The 13640-nt window shown below is 31.7% G+C and overlaps 1 protein-coding gene across 5 annotated transcripts in view; it reads right to left on the bottom strand.

The window, feature by feature from the left end:
- LOC145283819 (coiled-coil domain-containing protein 149-like) overlaps nt 1-13640 on the bottom strand; it is a 95578-nt gene that overhangs the window by 20473 nt on the left and 61465 nt on the right. For 3 of the 5 annotated variants that reach the window (XM_080132912.1, XM_080132911.1, XM_080132914.1), the window contains exons 9-11: nt 10378-10516; nt 4865-4944; nt 166-210 (exon numbers count right to left, since the gene is read on the bottom strand). In XM_080132912.1, the coding sequence (XP_079989038.1) occupies nt 166-210; nt 4865-4944; nt 10378-10516 (264 nt within the window). The remainder of the gene's footprint in view (nt 1-165; nt 211-4864; nt 4945-10377; nt 10517-13640) is intronic. The other 2 variants (XM_080132915.1, XM_080132913.1) reach the window with 1 other exon arrangement.

A 13640-nucleotide genomic window follows, 5' to 3' on the forward strand; every position in this document is an offset into this window, starting at 1 on the left:
TGGATCGGGAAAATAGGGATAAAAGAAATGGTAAAACTAATTGTAATTAACTTTTAGATTTGTTCAAACTTTCCACAATAGCAAACATTTTATCATATAAATTTATTTCCCATCATAAATTTGAAGAAACCAAAGCAGAATAAAATCGTCTTCGTCAATACTCACAGTCAGTGTTTGCGTCAGCATCAGGACGAAGCAAATCATTTAAAACTAAATACCAGACAGATTAAAAACAATGTCAATATAGAAGGCATAAAAAACGGATACAAACAACACAAAAAAGTAAATCAACCAAAATTACATCCAAACATATGAGGGTCGTTCAAAAAGTTCTTAAATCAGCCAGAAAGAAGAGTCATAGCTGAACAGGTTTGTTGTAGCAACACAACCATTTCTGACAAAACAGTTCTGGTTAAACAGTTATAAAGTTTTGGAAGAAAAAAATCCATGTGGATAATTGTTCAGCTGCTCGTTGAAGACTTCCCTTCCTATGCGTTGTGGAATACAATTAGGGCAAAGTCAGAGCAAAAGAAATGATCCTTGGTCAGGCTGTTCAAAAACTCAATGATTAACAAGTTGATGCAATTTACATTTAAAGGTTTTTTTAATGAGAAGCATTAAATTAGTTAAGTTCACATACATTTGTTCAGAGTTAGTCTATACTGTCTCAACAGACATTGTGGAGACAAACAAGCTGTCTGTCATGTTGAAAAAGGATTGATATTTTCTAGACAATTATTAATGTCTTCGAGGTTATTTCTAAAATTGTTTTTACTAAGGATGTAACCTAAGTTCACCACTTTAGAAATTGAATCAAAGATTCAAAGTAAGCAGTAGAAATCCTTCTAAAGTTCCAGCAGTGTCTGTTAGCTGGTGATGACTTTTTTTTTTTAAATTTTGATAGATAATTGAAAAATGAAAACCTATTTATTGCCAATACTATGCATTGAATTGAGATAACTGAAGAAAGCAATCGAGTTCAAATACAGAGGGATATTGAGGCTAAGTTTTCTCTTGTTCCAGGATAACATATTCACATTCCTTTGCTGAGTCAAATGGTATCTAGGCAGAGTTAGTCAATAGCTGAACAAATAGCAACCTTGAAAGTTTATAATTATTATCCATGCCTTGTTAGCTGCTGATTCTTGTATGCACACTTTTCGTGATCATTCTAGATTAGTGGCCCATTCTTCTTTGAAACTGAAACTTCTCATTTATACCTTCAAACAAACTAAATCAAGATAAAACTGTTAGAAGACAAAAAAGGTATATTCGGCTTGATCTCTGTTCCAAATCACTAACCAGTGGAGGGGTAGAGATCACCGTTTAATCATATCTTGTCAACACATTTCAATCTATCATGTTCATGCATGATGTATTTCCAAGGAACTAACACCCTCTCTCTCTCTCTCTTTCCCTATCTTTGAATCTTGTGATATCATATCCGTTTCTATTAATTCCCATAATAATCTTAACCTTGGGTTCAGCAGCAAGTTAACCTTGACTGGACTTCCATTTCCTGCTGTCCTTAACTAACCGATTTATATACTAATGGGTTTACTGCTTAATCTTTAACAAAGTCACTGGAACATCAACTGATTAAATCAAAGGCTAGCACAGCAGCATCTCTCAACAATTTGCAGTAACTGTGATCATGGCTAACATAGTTTATTTAAATTTCTAGATATTTTTCTTTTTAGATATCTTCTGTCCTGAAATGACATTTTCACTGCCTTCATGAACCTTTAGAGCTACATCATTTCATACTTTTCAGGCATGAATCAAATCCTTGCTGCTTTCCATTAACTGAAGCAGAAAAATGGTTTTAAATTGCTATCACTTATTAGACTTAGACCCATCCAGCTTCCTAAACCAAAATCCTAGTTTCCATTTGGGAAACAATAATGAGGTCATACATCATTTAGAGGAATTTTGGAAGGATAAGGATATCACCTTAATTCATGATTGAATTACAATATTTGATCAACATTTGAGAGCGTACATTGATAACAGGGAGAACCATATTTAAAAATACTGAAAACCTATTGTGTTTCTCAGATTTCTTTTGGGGAAGACTTAGAAATGTTTGAACAACCTTTGGAATATTAATTTTTGATGAAAGAAAAAGAAACTTTGAATCAGCAGAAAAATAAGTGACTTTTTATTGTAAGCTGTGAATTTTGGTGATTTTGATGTTTAACTTAACTGTGATTGTCTATAAGAAACTATAAAGTATATCTTGGAATCTTTTAGATGAAGAATTATTTATATTTTTCCTTGAATTATTATCCTTATCAACGCTATATAACAAACATTGGTAAACTAAATTTTGCTGCTTGATTATATATTTTAAATTTTTATAATCTTTTTCGTGTCAAAAAAATAGAAATGTTCAAACAACCCTTGGAATATGAATTATTTTGATTTTGAAGTCACTTTTAGGTTACGATAAGCAAATGAACAAAAAACTGGAGAAAAGAGAATTAAAAACAAACAAAAAACAAACAAAAAACAAAGAAACAAAACCAGCAGAGAATGCAATATGTGAGGTCTCCAAAGGAGAAGACAAAAGGTTGGTTTCAAGAGAAACACAAACAATTTGAATTGCAGAGCACCAGACTTAGCATCATAGGATAAATTGTATTTATGTCAACTATTTTAAAATGTTGTTGCTTACTTCATACATAATATTATTTATCATGGGTTGTTGTAAGGTAAAAATAAAGTTTTAAGGAGTTTCATTATGATTTTTCAGCTTTTGAAATCAGGTGAAATAAATTATTAAAATTCATTATTTGAATTTCAACATTTCATTTTGTCTTTAAATAAAGGCCTAATTATTATCACCATTCTTAATATATATTTGGCAGAAATTCAACGATGCATCTGTTTCTGATGCACGCTTATGCCAGGAGTTGCTTTCTTAGAGTCTCATCACATCTGTAACAGAGAGATGAAACTTTTAAGTTATGAATGCATAAGTTTAGTCATCATAACAATGCAATTTACAATCCTTTTTGATCTATTTAGGTACAATAAAAAATAGGAGACATTACTTTTGAAACGCCTCTAAATAAATATTAATAATAAATATTGTGTCTTCTTACCATAGAAATAATTATTAGCTAAATATGAATGTGACTTTTTGAAATGCATTTAAAAATATAAAAAAAACAAAGTTTCATCGTAAATAAACAAAGTAGATGAAGAAGCTTGGAAATCACAATAGCTGAAATCTCATACAAAATTAATTATGAAAGAGCAAAACCTAAATAAACAATATCATACTCTCTCGGGAAAGGATCAAAACATGACTGAGAAAGGGTGATGGTTATTATGTTATGTGGATAAGCAGGGTATACCGAAGTATTTGCTAACCGTATCTTTAGGGGTTTTTTTTTGTTGTTTACTTGTGGGAAAATTTTACCATCCACCCACATACATTTGATACTCTGAAATAGTCACCCATCTGGTACTGGCAAAATTTAATGTTGCTTAACTGAAGTTAATCTAACAAGAACCCATGTGTTATGCTGTATATCAGGGACAATAATAGAAAAAAAAATGAACAATAAAAATTTTTTTATTGTTCACAAAAATTAAACATCTTAGATATTTACTTAAAATTGTAGCAATTTAATTAATTTTAAACAATCTATCTTCTATAAAAATAATTGTCAGCTAAATATTCTTCAAATCAATTAAACGAATGTCATTTTTTTTAATGTATTTAAATACATCTTTTGTTTTATTGCATCAACGTTTTGCTGCCCTCCCACATATATTTAGTATTCGCAAATGGTCACCCATCTTGTAGTGGCAAAACTTAACATTGCTTAACTACAGCAGGCTAACAAGAACCAGTGTGGCAACGTGATTATGCTGTATATATTTAGGATAATAATAAAAAGAAAAGCCACTATTCATCTATGCATAAAGTATCGTGTCACATCTGAGCAGTGTCTCTCACTCTTAGACAAGATTAAAAAAAAAAAAATCTCCAACCTAAATAGGTCCTGCACCATCATATTCCTGTGCCTGTTTTACAAATACTTTAATGGAATGTGCTTTGCTGAATTTATTGTATTTATACCTCTCTTGATGTACATAACCCCCAACAAACCCATCTAGCAACAAAATCACACCCCTTCACTATAGAGGTCCCTAGATGCCAGAAAGCCTGCTATTCTAATAGCTTCACTTGGACTGCTAAATTTTGGAATTCCCTCCCTACTTCCTTGACTGTTCTAACATGCAGAAATTTAAAGTGAATTATCTTGCTCATCTCCTTACAGATTGACCCTGCAGACATGGTCCTAATTAGTAGTCCCTTACGTTACAGTGGCAATATGCCTTGTTTGGTTCGAATGCGACTTATGAGGATCAAGCAAAAGTAAAATGAATTAAACTCAGGGTTAAATAGGGTTAGGTTAGGGTTTAAACTTTGTTAGAATAATAAAGTTAAAAAACTTCTTTAAAAAATTTAAGAAAAAAAAAAGAGTAATAACTAATTCATTTCTCGATTTGAAAGAAATTATTCTTAACACAGAGGAAGGGGAAATAATTATGCCCTGTTTGGGTTGAATGCGAACAATGAAAAATCAACATACACAAAAAATATAAAATTTCTCGAGAAACCCGCTCAGATCTAAATGAAATCTTATGGTAACAGCTTGAAGTCTAAAAACGCTTAAATCTACTTAGAAATGTTGTCTTTCTTCGGATTTCACTTAATCGATTGAAAGTAGAAGTTAATTTTCCTCTCTCAAAAGAGATTATTTACATACATAAAATGTGAGGTTTGAAAGCTAGAAACAATCATGTAATCTTAAACAGAGCAGCGAAGAGGAAGACAAGAACTCACCTGTCCCACAATTCCATAATCCAGAAACTTCTAACGTTCGTAATTTCTTTTCTAATTCGGCCACTCGATTTCCAAGAATTCTAAAAAATTAGAATCAAGAGAAAAATAATTGGCATTTTTAAACACATAAGTTTAGAATAGAAAAAAAGTCATTGATAAAAACTTTGTTTTATGACATATCAACCCTTTTTGTGTTGAAACGAGACTTATTTGAAAGGATTCATTTTATAAGATTTCATTAAACTCTTGTAACTTCATACAAGGGAGAATAATGGGTTCATCCGTTTCCCTAACAGACTTAATGCATTAGTGAACACAATAGATTAGATAGGATTTGAACTTGATTTGGCTGATGCCATAATCTATGTTGGTATCTATTAGGTTATATTGCACTCCTAGAGGAGTCTCGTCCATAAAAAGATTTAGTACTTCTTTAAGATTGGACCCATATCAATCCAAATGTTTCCGACCGTGATTTACAGAATAAAAACTGGAAATGACTAAAGAGTTTACAATTTGAACACAGTGAACAAAACCTAAAAAAGCAGATGTAAAATATAGAAATTCAAAATTAAAATAAACTAAACTGAGGTGATAGTGCTAGGTTTTTAGAATAATAAAATTAAAAAAAAAAAGCATCTTAAAAATAAGATAAAAGAAATAAAATTAATTCATTTTGAAGAAAATTATAAAACCCATTCTTAACACAGAGGAGGGGAGAACAATTACATTACCAAGAAAAAAAACAAAACAATTACATTACCAAGAAAAAAACAAAACAATTACATTACCAAGAAAAAAAAAAAAAAAAAAAAAGTTATTTAATACGAATTGACTGTTTTATGACAATTCAATCATTTCCGGTCTGTTCAGTGAATCACAATTGGAAACATTCAGGTTGATATGGGTTCCTTTCTATAAAAAGGCGAAAGATTATTTTTCTCAAGTACAGGATGGAACGATAAAATTGTCGCTATAAAGAAAATAACGCTACCCTTTTTTAAAAAATTTTTATTGAAAAAGTCAACTCTGGTAACTTGATCATGTAGCAGAGCTGACATCTAGTCAATGTAGCCGCCTTCAGCCTCAATCATCGCCTTGATACAGGTATGAAACTGGGAGCATGCCTTTCCCACATATGTTGCCAAGAACTCTGCGAATACTCGACGAATGGTGGCGATCAGGCTGGCTTTAGTGTTGTGGGAGGTCATGTTGGTGATGTTCTCGACGTATGACTAAATGAAGTAGTCCAGCTGGTTCAGGTCAGGGAAAGAGGGGAAGTGCCCAATGAGAGAAAGGTACAAAGTCGTAGCACTCCTTCTGAAGCCAAGCCTGGATCTCTTTGGAGTTATGAGCCAGCGCCGAGTCCTGCTGCCACACCCAGGGTTTGCCAGCTGATTGCACCCGGGAATCACCACACTCTTCACTACATCCAGGTACATTTTGGTGTTGACTTTTACGCCAACATCGTAGAAGTGTGATGTGGCATGATGTGGCTCTCACTTGAAACCATACCAAAGACCATAACCATGGCCGGAAACTGTTTTCATCATCCTAGGCACGTCCCCGTTATCCGGAATTGCATTTTGAGGGTGCTGGCAATGGTCCTGTTATCATAACTTGGATCGGTAGAGAGCATGAGTTCTACAGTAGTGCATCTCCAATCTTGCTTGTTGAACATTGTGTCACTTTCAAACATGATAGAAGGCTTTTATCGCTTTGGGGATTTGTACACAACTGGCCAACTAGTAAGTAAATGGTCTGCAACAAAAAAAGAAAGAAAATTGGTTTTCCTTAAACAGAAATGGAATCATGTCATCTCTTCTAAGACGATAATTTTATCGTTCCACCCTGTAGTTTTTGTTGATTCAAAAAAATATCTTGTGAATCTAAATATGATTACTTAACTATGATATTCATATGTTTCATAATGAAGAATTCAAAAGTCAAAGGATTTCGCAAAGTCAGAATACATTGTGATGTTATAGTAGATTCTGTCTCCATTCTCTCTTGTCCTTTCTTTTTTAACTAGCGGGGGGTACCCGGCGATGCCCGGGTGTCTTGAGGTAAATCAAAACTCCGGGGGGGGGGGGGGTAAATAAAAAAAAATGTTTTGGTAGGTAAGTATGAGAATCGAACCCGTACCCTTGAGTTGGAAATTAATGTGTGAAAAAAAAACAAAAAAACGGGCGACGTTACCCATTAGGCCACCACGACATACAACATTCCCAGGTTTTAATTTATTTATTAAGCTATAAAAACAGGCGTGCGCAATAAAAGTTAACTCTGCTGCTTCCATTTGACCTAATTAAGAAGGTCAAATAGAAGTCACGCAGCATTTGGGTTTGTTTACCCAAATTTAACTGTTTCTTCCCCCAACAGATGTTGGGGAGGGGGAAAGCCGCTCCCACAGATTGAATAGCAACTGATCAAAGCTGATTGCTTCTGGACGTTTTTCCGGCGCAATGCCGAAGACGTCGTTTGAGTTTAGTTTCAGTTTATTTATACTAAAAAGCCCAATCAACACGCGAGAAGCCAAAATAGCAATAATTTTGTAAAAGTCGACGTAAATAAATCTATAAGCTACATGCGTTCCCAAATCTTACATATTATCTAGAACCGATATACACAGTTTTAAGCGATAGTAACGACCCCGGGAGCGTGTGCTCGAAAAGCCTTTTGAAGACATACACGAAATGGTCACACACATTTTGCCTTTTATATATATATAGATTATTTACATCATTCCTCTCACCCCTCCTGCTCTTATCATTTCTGTTATTCACCCTTTCTACCACCGTCTAAAACATAAACAGGTAAAGTGTGTACACCATGATAACAATATCCTTAGAGTGTCACACTTTGGCTAGGATAACGTCCAGGTTTTATTGCAGTGTATTGTTCGTTCAGTGTTCATTATTTATCTATGTTTAGCTTTCTTACATAAATCCAATGAACTGAGGATTAATTTTTAAACTTATAAACAAACATGCATATACTTTTCTTTTTTCTCTTTACTTTGAAGATTATGCAAACAATAGACTTTTTAGTTAAAAATGGGCAAACGTTGACTTATGAGAAATGATTTATGCTATACTGGCTTTTGTTAAGAGTCGCACTTCTTTGTTTACAAAACCATTTAATAGAAGTGATGTTAGATGAATTTTAAGGTACGGATGACCAACATTGTATATTATAATGTTGCTTTTTTTTTTTATTAGCAGATAGAAGAATAGAAGTTTTAGTTATTTTTACTTGGTTTTCACATTAACATTTTCTTTTAAAATGATGACTTTTATAGGTTTTCGAGTATGCTGAAACCGAATATTGCATTTCAACTTTCTGCAAATAAGTAGTTTTCTCGATATTAAGCAATGTAATTCCTTACGTTAAAAGTGGTGGCCATTGTTGTATATACAAGCATACATATTTTTGGAATAATTAGTATACTCTTTTCCATAGCTAGCTATAACATACTGTCCCAACGGGTCATGGACAGCCTAATATACATATATTAGGCTGTCCACATTATATATATATATATATATATATATATATATATATATATATATATATATACACATACACACACTGAAAAGCTTACACACTTGGAGTTTGTATTACTATACACAGATTCGAAAAAAGTGGTCAAAAGTCAAATATATAACAAATGTTATCAAAGGCAAGATAAGTTACTTTTCTACCTAACTGGATAATTTTTTAGTGTCTTTATTTATGTAACATGTTTATTCATCTAGAAAAACACAGTGTTTACTGATGTATTTGAAAAATGCAAATGGTGGCATGCTCGCTGTTGAACACAGTAAGTTTGGGAAAACAAGTTTAAACAAAAAATTATACAAAATACTGTTAGAAACTCACTCAATATATGTTACCGTGACATAGGCGGACATATATTCGGTGGGTTTTTAACAGTATTTTATATAATTTGTTTGTTTAAACTCATTTTCCCAAACTTACCACGTTTAACAGTGAGCATGCCACCAGTTTCTTTTTAAAATATATCGATATATGTATGATTTTTGAACCGATTACAAATTTTAAAGTGAGTAAAACCATTAAAAACTTTTCCAGATAGGCAGAAGAGTAACTTATCTTGCCTTTGATAATATTTATTGTTATATATTTGTTTTTGGACCACATTTTGAATCTATGTGTATAGTAAAACAAACCCCACAGTTGTCTATATGTTTCATTCACATACTTTTTTTTGTTGCTTTTTTTCTAATTAAATTTGACTAGGTTCATACACAGTTAATTTCCTCAAGATCGGAACATATCAAATAACGCATTTTGTCGGGTTTTTTTCTCCAAATTACCATAATATGAAATGAAAATTGTTTCCTTTTTGCTTTATAAAAAAGGCTACAGCAAAATTAAGGTAGTTTTTTTGCTAGTATATAAACACGAGAAGAATACCTGTATCAAGATTGGTAAAATTTATTCTCTGAACAGTTTTGCACCATTTTTATATCCCTTTTTCAATGTTGATCAAAATTCATTACATGATTTTGATTCTAAAAAATGTTAAAATGTAAGGTTGAAGCTTAACAAGTGGAAATTCAAGGAATTTTTCAGACTTGATGTCTAATGACTACGAATCAAATTCAATGAAAATCTGATATTTTTCAATTTTCAAATGAGAGGTTGTGCCTATATTATACCTCTAAAACCTTTTAAAATATACTAAACAAACGAAAATTTAAGGAACATTTATGAATTGATGTCTGATACCTATTGTTAAAGTTTCATAAAAAAAAAATCAAAGGCATCTGAATTTTAATAAAGGGTTTTCACTATCTATGTAAAAACTAAATATGGCCCACATTATCATCTTTCACCTAACAGCTGTGTTCCAAAATTCCTAATGATCAATTAATTAGTTAAGGAGTGAATTCTGTACATACAAATATATAAATGCACATACCTAACTTTATGTAAAGATAACCAAGTTCAATGTCATAAGGATTTCATAAATTTAAAAATTATCAGTTCATGAGATTTTTGCGTATGTAAGAAACATCGCCATATGCAATACACAAATAATAAACAACAATCATATTTAAATACACAGGACTACTTCTCTGCAGACTACAACATGATTGTCTTCAAATCTAATGTCAACAAATACTTGTCATCAAACTTTGCTCATTCCATTCATTATTTTCAATCCTCTCATAATATTCTTCATCATTCAACTGACAACTCATTCATTTTATTAACTTAAGTAGTGACACATTAGTAAAAGAAAAAAAGAAAAGTAAAGAGAAAGAGTAAAGAGAAAGAGAAAAAAGAAAAGGAAAAAGAAAAAGAAAACAGAGAAAACATCACTATCAATAAACAATACACCTGTAAAATGTTGGAGGCCACATCAGATGAAATGCAATAGAAATATAAAGGATAATAATGTTAATAAGGACAATAGTCCAAAGAGAAATTCTGTAAATAGTTAGAATTCCTCATTCTAGAAATGCAGAAAACTAATTACTTACTTGTTAGTCTTTCGCTGGTGTGAGAGTGCAAGGTTCTTATCATTTATGGTTTCCAAAAGGGCCGTTGCCAGTCCTCGCAAATCAGCCATTGCTTGAGGACTGGCAACTGTATACTTTTTGTCCTCCAGAAGTTGACTGACTGCAAACAGAACATACAAGTTCATATTAATTAATGCTAAAATAATCTGGTCTCATTAATAGAACATCAATTGATGAGGGTGGATATTCATAGTTTTCATTAAAAAAAAAAAAAAAAGGGTAAAAAAAAATAATTCAATTACAAATGCTTTTCTAAACAAGTCAATCATTTTTATTCATTGCTAATTAAAATTATTACTTTGTGGACCTTCAAAATCTCAAACATTCTGTAGATGTTATTTGTTTGTTTAGTTTGGTTTGTGATACTTTTGAATGTACTGAATTATTTATATGAAAGAGCATTTTTACCTTAATGCTAGTTGGGAATAATTTTCCCTTCACTAGTGTGATGCAAGAAAATGTCCAAAACATAACATCTAAACTATAAGGTGTCTTAACAAGAAAAGAAACTGAAATTCAGCGAATCTTGCTTAATTCATGTCTAATAACTATGGATTATATTTAATGCAAATCTGAAATATTTTAATTTTCAAATGGGAAATTATGCTAATATAATTCTCCTTGGGTCAGCAACCGACGGCTCATAGACTGGATCTGGATATATACGCTTACAACTATTTGTACTCATATGAATATGTTTTGTTTTTGTTTTTCTGTATCATTTCGTTTGCAATACAATTTTCAATAACAGTTTCAAACATACATGTCATAATTTCATCCATTTCACTTCCATTGATTTTTTTTTTTCACTTTTAAGTATTTTGATGTTCATTGATGAAAACTAATTTTTATTAAGTGTGTTTTTTTTAATTTTTAGATTTTGTTTTTCTGATTACATAATGTTTATTTTAATTATGGTTTTAAACATTTAGGTTGCATATGGAATTTACCTCATTTTTTCATTAATGACTTTCGACTGTTGACCAATGATCCTAACATGATCTGGCTATTGTTAACATTTCACAAAAAAAAAAAAAAAAAAAAAATCAACAGTATCTTAATTTTCATGAAAGGCTTCCATTCCCTTTTTGCATAAATCGAAATTCGATCAAATAGATCAGAATGAGTAACGAACAAAAGGACACATTTTGCTGTAACCCAAATTTATTTTCATAGAATCAAAACCATGTGTACATTTGTAATGTTGCTGTTATGCTCAAACAAACAAAATAGAAATAAATGAAATAAAATCCAAGTCTGCATTTTTTCTTTTTTAACAAAAGTTTATATTACATATTACTCTCCCGTCTCGACATCACTTAAAAAGTCTCTCACTGCCACATGTCCATCTAGCCTGGCTCACATTTTTTTTTCTCTGACCGCATCCCGGCTAGTCAGCCCATTCTTGTCCTTGGCTTTACACGTTCATTTTCTTCAATGTGCACTTTGCTTCTCTGACTACATAGTGTATTTTTTCTCCTTTTTCTTCTCACACACATTTCCTAATTTGCATATGTGCCTTTTTTTTGGCTACTGCTAGTCTCTTTACAAGTCAGCCATACTTCGTTGCTGCTGCTATTTTCCCACGCGCTTATATGCACTTTGTTGCACATTTATAATTTTGCTGTTGCAGTTTGGATTTTAAAAAAATGTCATAAAGAATAGGATAGTACTTTTTTGAAATATTGTTATGAAATGAATATTAATATTTGAAATTTAAGAAAGTTAAAATGATATATGCTTTTTCTTTTTTAAAGAAAAAGAATTTGCCTTTAAAGATATAAAGCAAGCTTTCGCCTCAGTCAAGGCCTTTTCAAGCAATTTTTTTGTTAATCAGTTTTTTTCCTCTAGAAGATATAAAATCTTTCTTGGTACTCGGTTGGGAGGTTAGTCTTATGTACATCACCAAAAAAAAAAAAAAAAAAAAGAAATCACTTAAAAAAAGCCTCAACAGAGGTGAAAGCTTGTTTCATGCCTTTCAAAGTAAATAAATGTTTCTTTTATAGAAAAGAAAAAATAGCATTTATCGTTTTGGTTTTCTTTAATTTCAAATGACAAAAAAAAACTAAAAAAGGGATTTACTTATAGTTTTATTACAAAAAGTTTTTAATTAAAAATGTGCAGATAACAAAATGTGTTTGTAAATAAAACAATGTATTTTTTTAAATATGCAAATTTATAACTTCGTCATTGCAGATTTTTTTATTAAAAATGTTTAATTTATAAAAAGTTTTATTAATAGTTTAAAAAATATCGTTTTATTTCCAAGCACCTTTGTTATGCACACAGCTTTAACTGTTCATAAATAAAACTGTCCATAAATGAAATCTTATTTTTTTTAAAACAGTAAAACTTTTTTCCTTAATAAAAGTCTGTAATGGAATTGTTTTGCTTATGATGCAACTATGCTTGTAAATAACACAATGTAAAGTTTTTTAGGCTAATAGTAAAAGTTTTTGAACTATTTTTAAAAATAATAATCTGCAATGACATAGTTATACATGCGCATATTGTTTTGTTTATGATTCAACCAAAAGTAAAAGTTAAACATTTTTTTTAAAGTAACTGAAATCTATTTGATCTACTACATTAAACTAAATATAGCCCACATTACTCACTCTTACACCTATTATCTGTGTTCCAAAATTCATAATGATTGATTCATTAATTTAGGTGAGAATCATGTCAATACAAATTTATAAACATGCTTAACTTTATATAAATAGAGATGTATAGATATCTAGTATATATCATTCCAAGGATGGAATACTGTTGCCATATCTGGGCAGGAGCTGCTAAAAACAGCCTATCCTGCCTTGACAGAGTACAAAATAGACTTCGTGGCTTAGTGGGGGATGCCCTTTTCTCTACCCTGCAACCTCTCTCCCACAGAAGAGACGTTGCGAGCCTATCCTTGTTTTATTGTTATTTCCATGGCAGGTGCTCGTCTGAACTCCAATCTCTGGTCCCCCCCTCGCCAATCTTTCACGAAAAACACCCGTCTAGCTGAATCCACTGTGAAAAATTTCCCCCACTCTATATCTGTGCCTAAATCATAACGCGGATTCCATGAACAAAGCTTCTTTCTTAGAACTGCACGCCTGTGGAACTCTGTTCCGTCTGCCTGCTTCCCTCCGGACTACAACTTGGATGTCTTCAAGTCCAATGTTAACAAATTCTTAATGAACCGCCCCCTTAATTAAACACTTCATCAAATCTCCACA

Source organism: Euprymna scolopes, chromosome 8 (assembly GCF_053919585.1).
Source record: "Euprymna scolopes isolate OS-2025 chromosome 8, ASM5391958v1, whole genome shotgun sequence".
NCBI lineage: Eukaryota > Metazoa > Mollusca > Cephalopoda > Sepiida > Sepiolidae > Euprymna > Euprymna scolopes.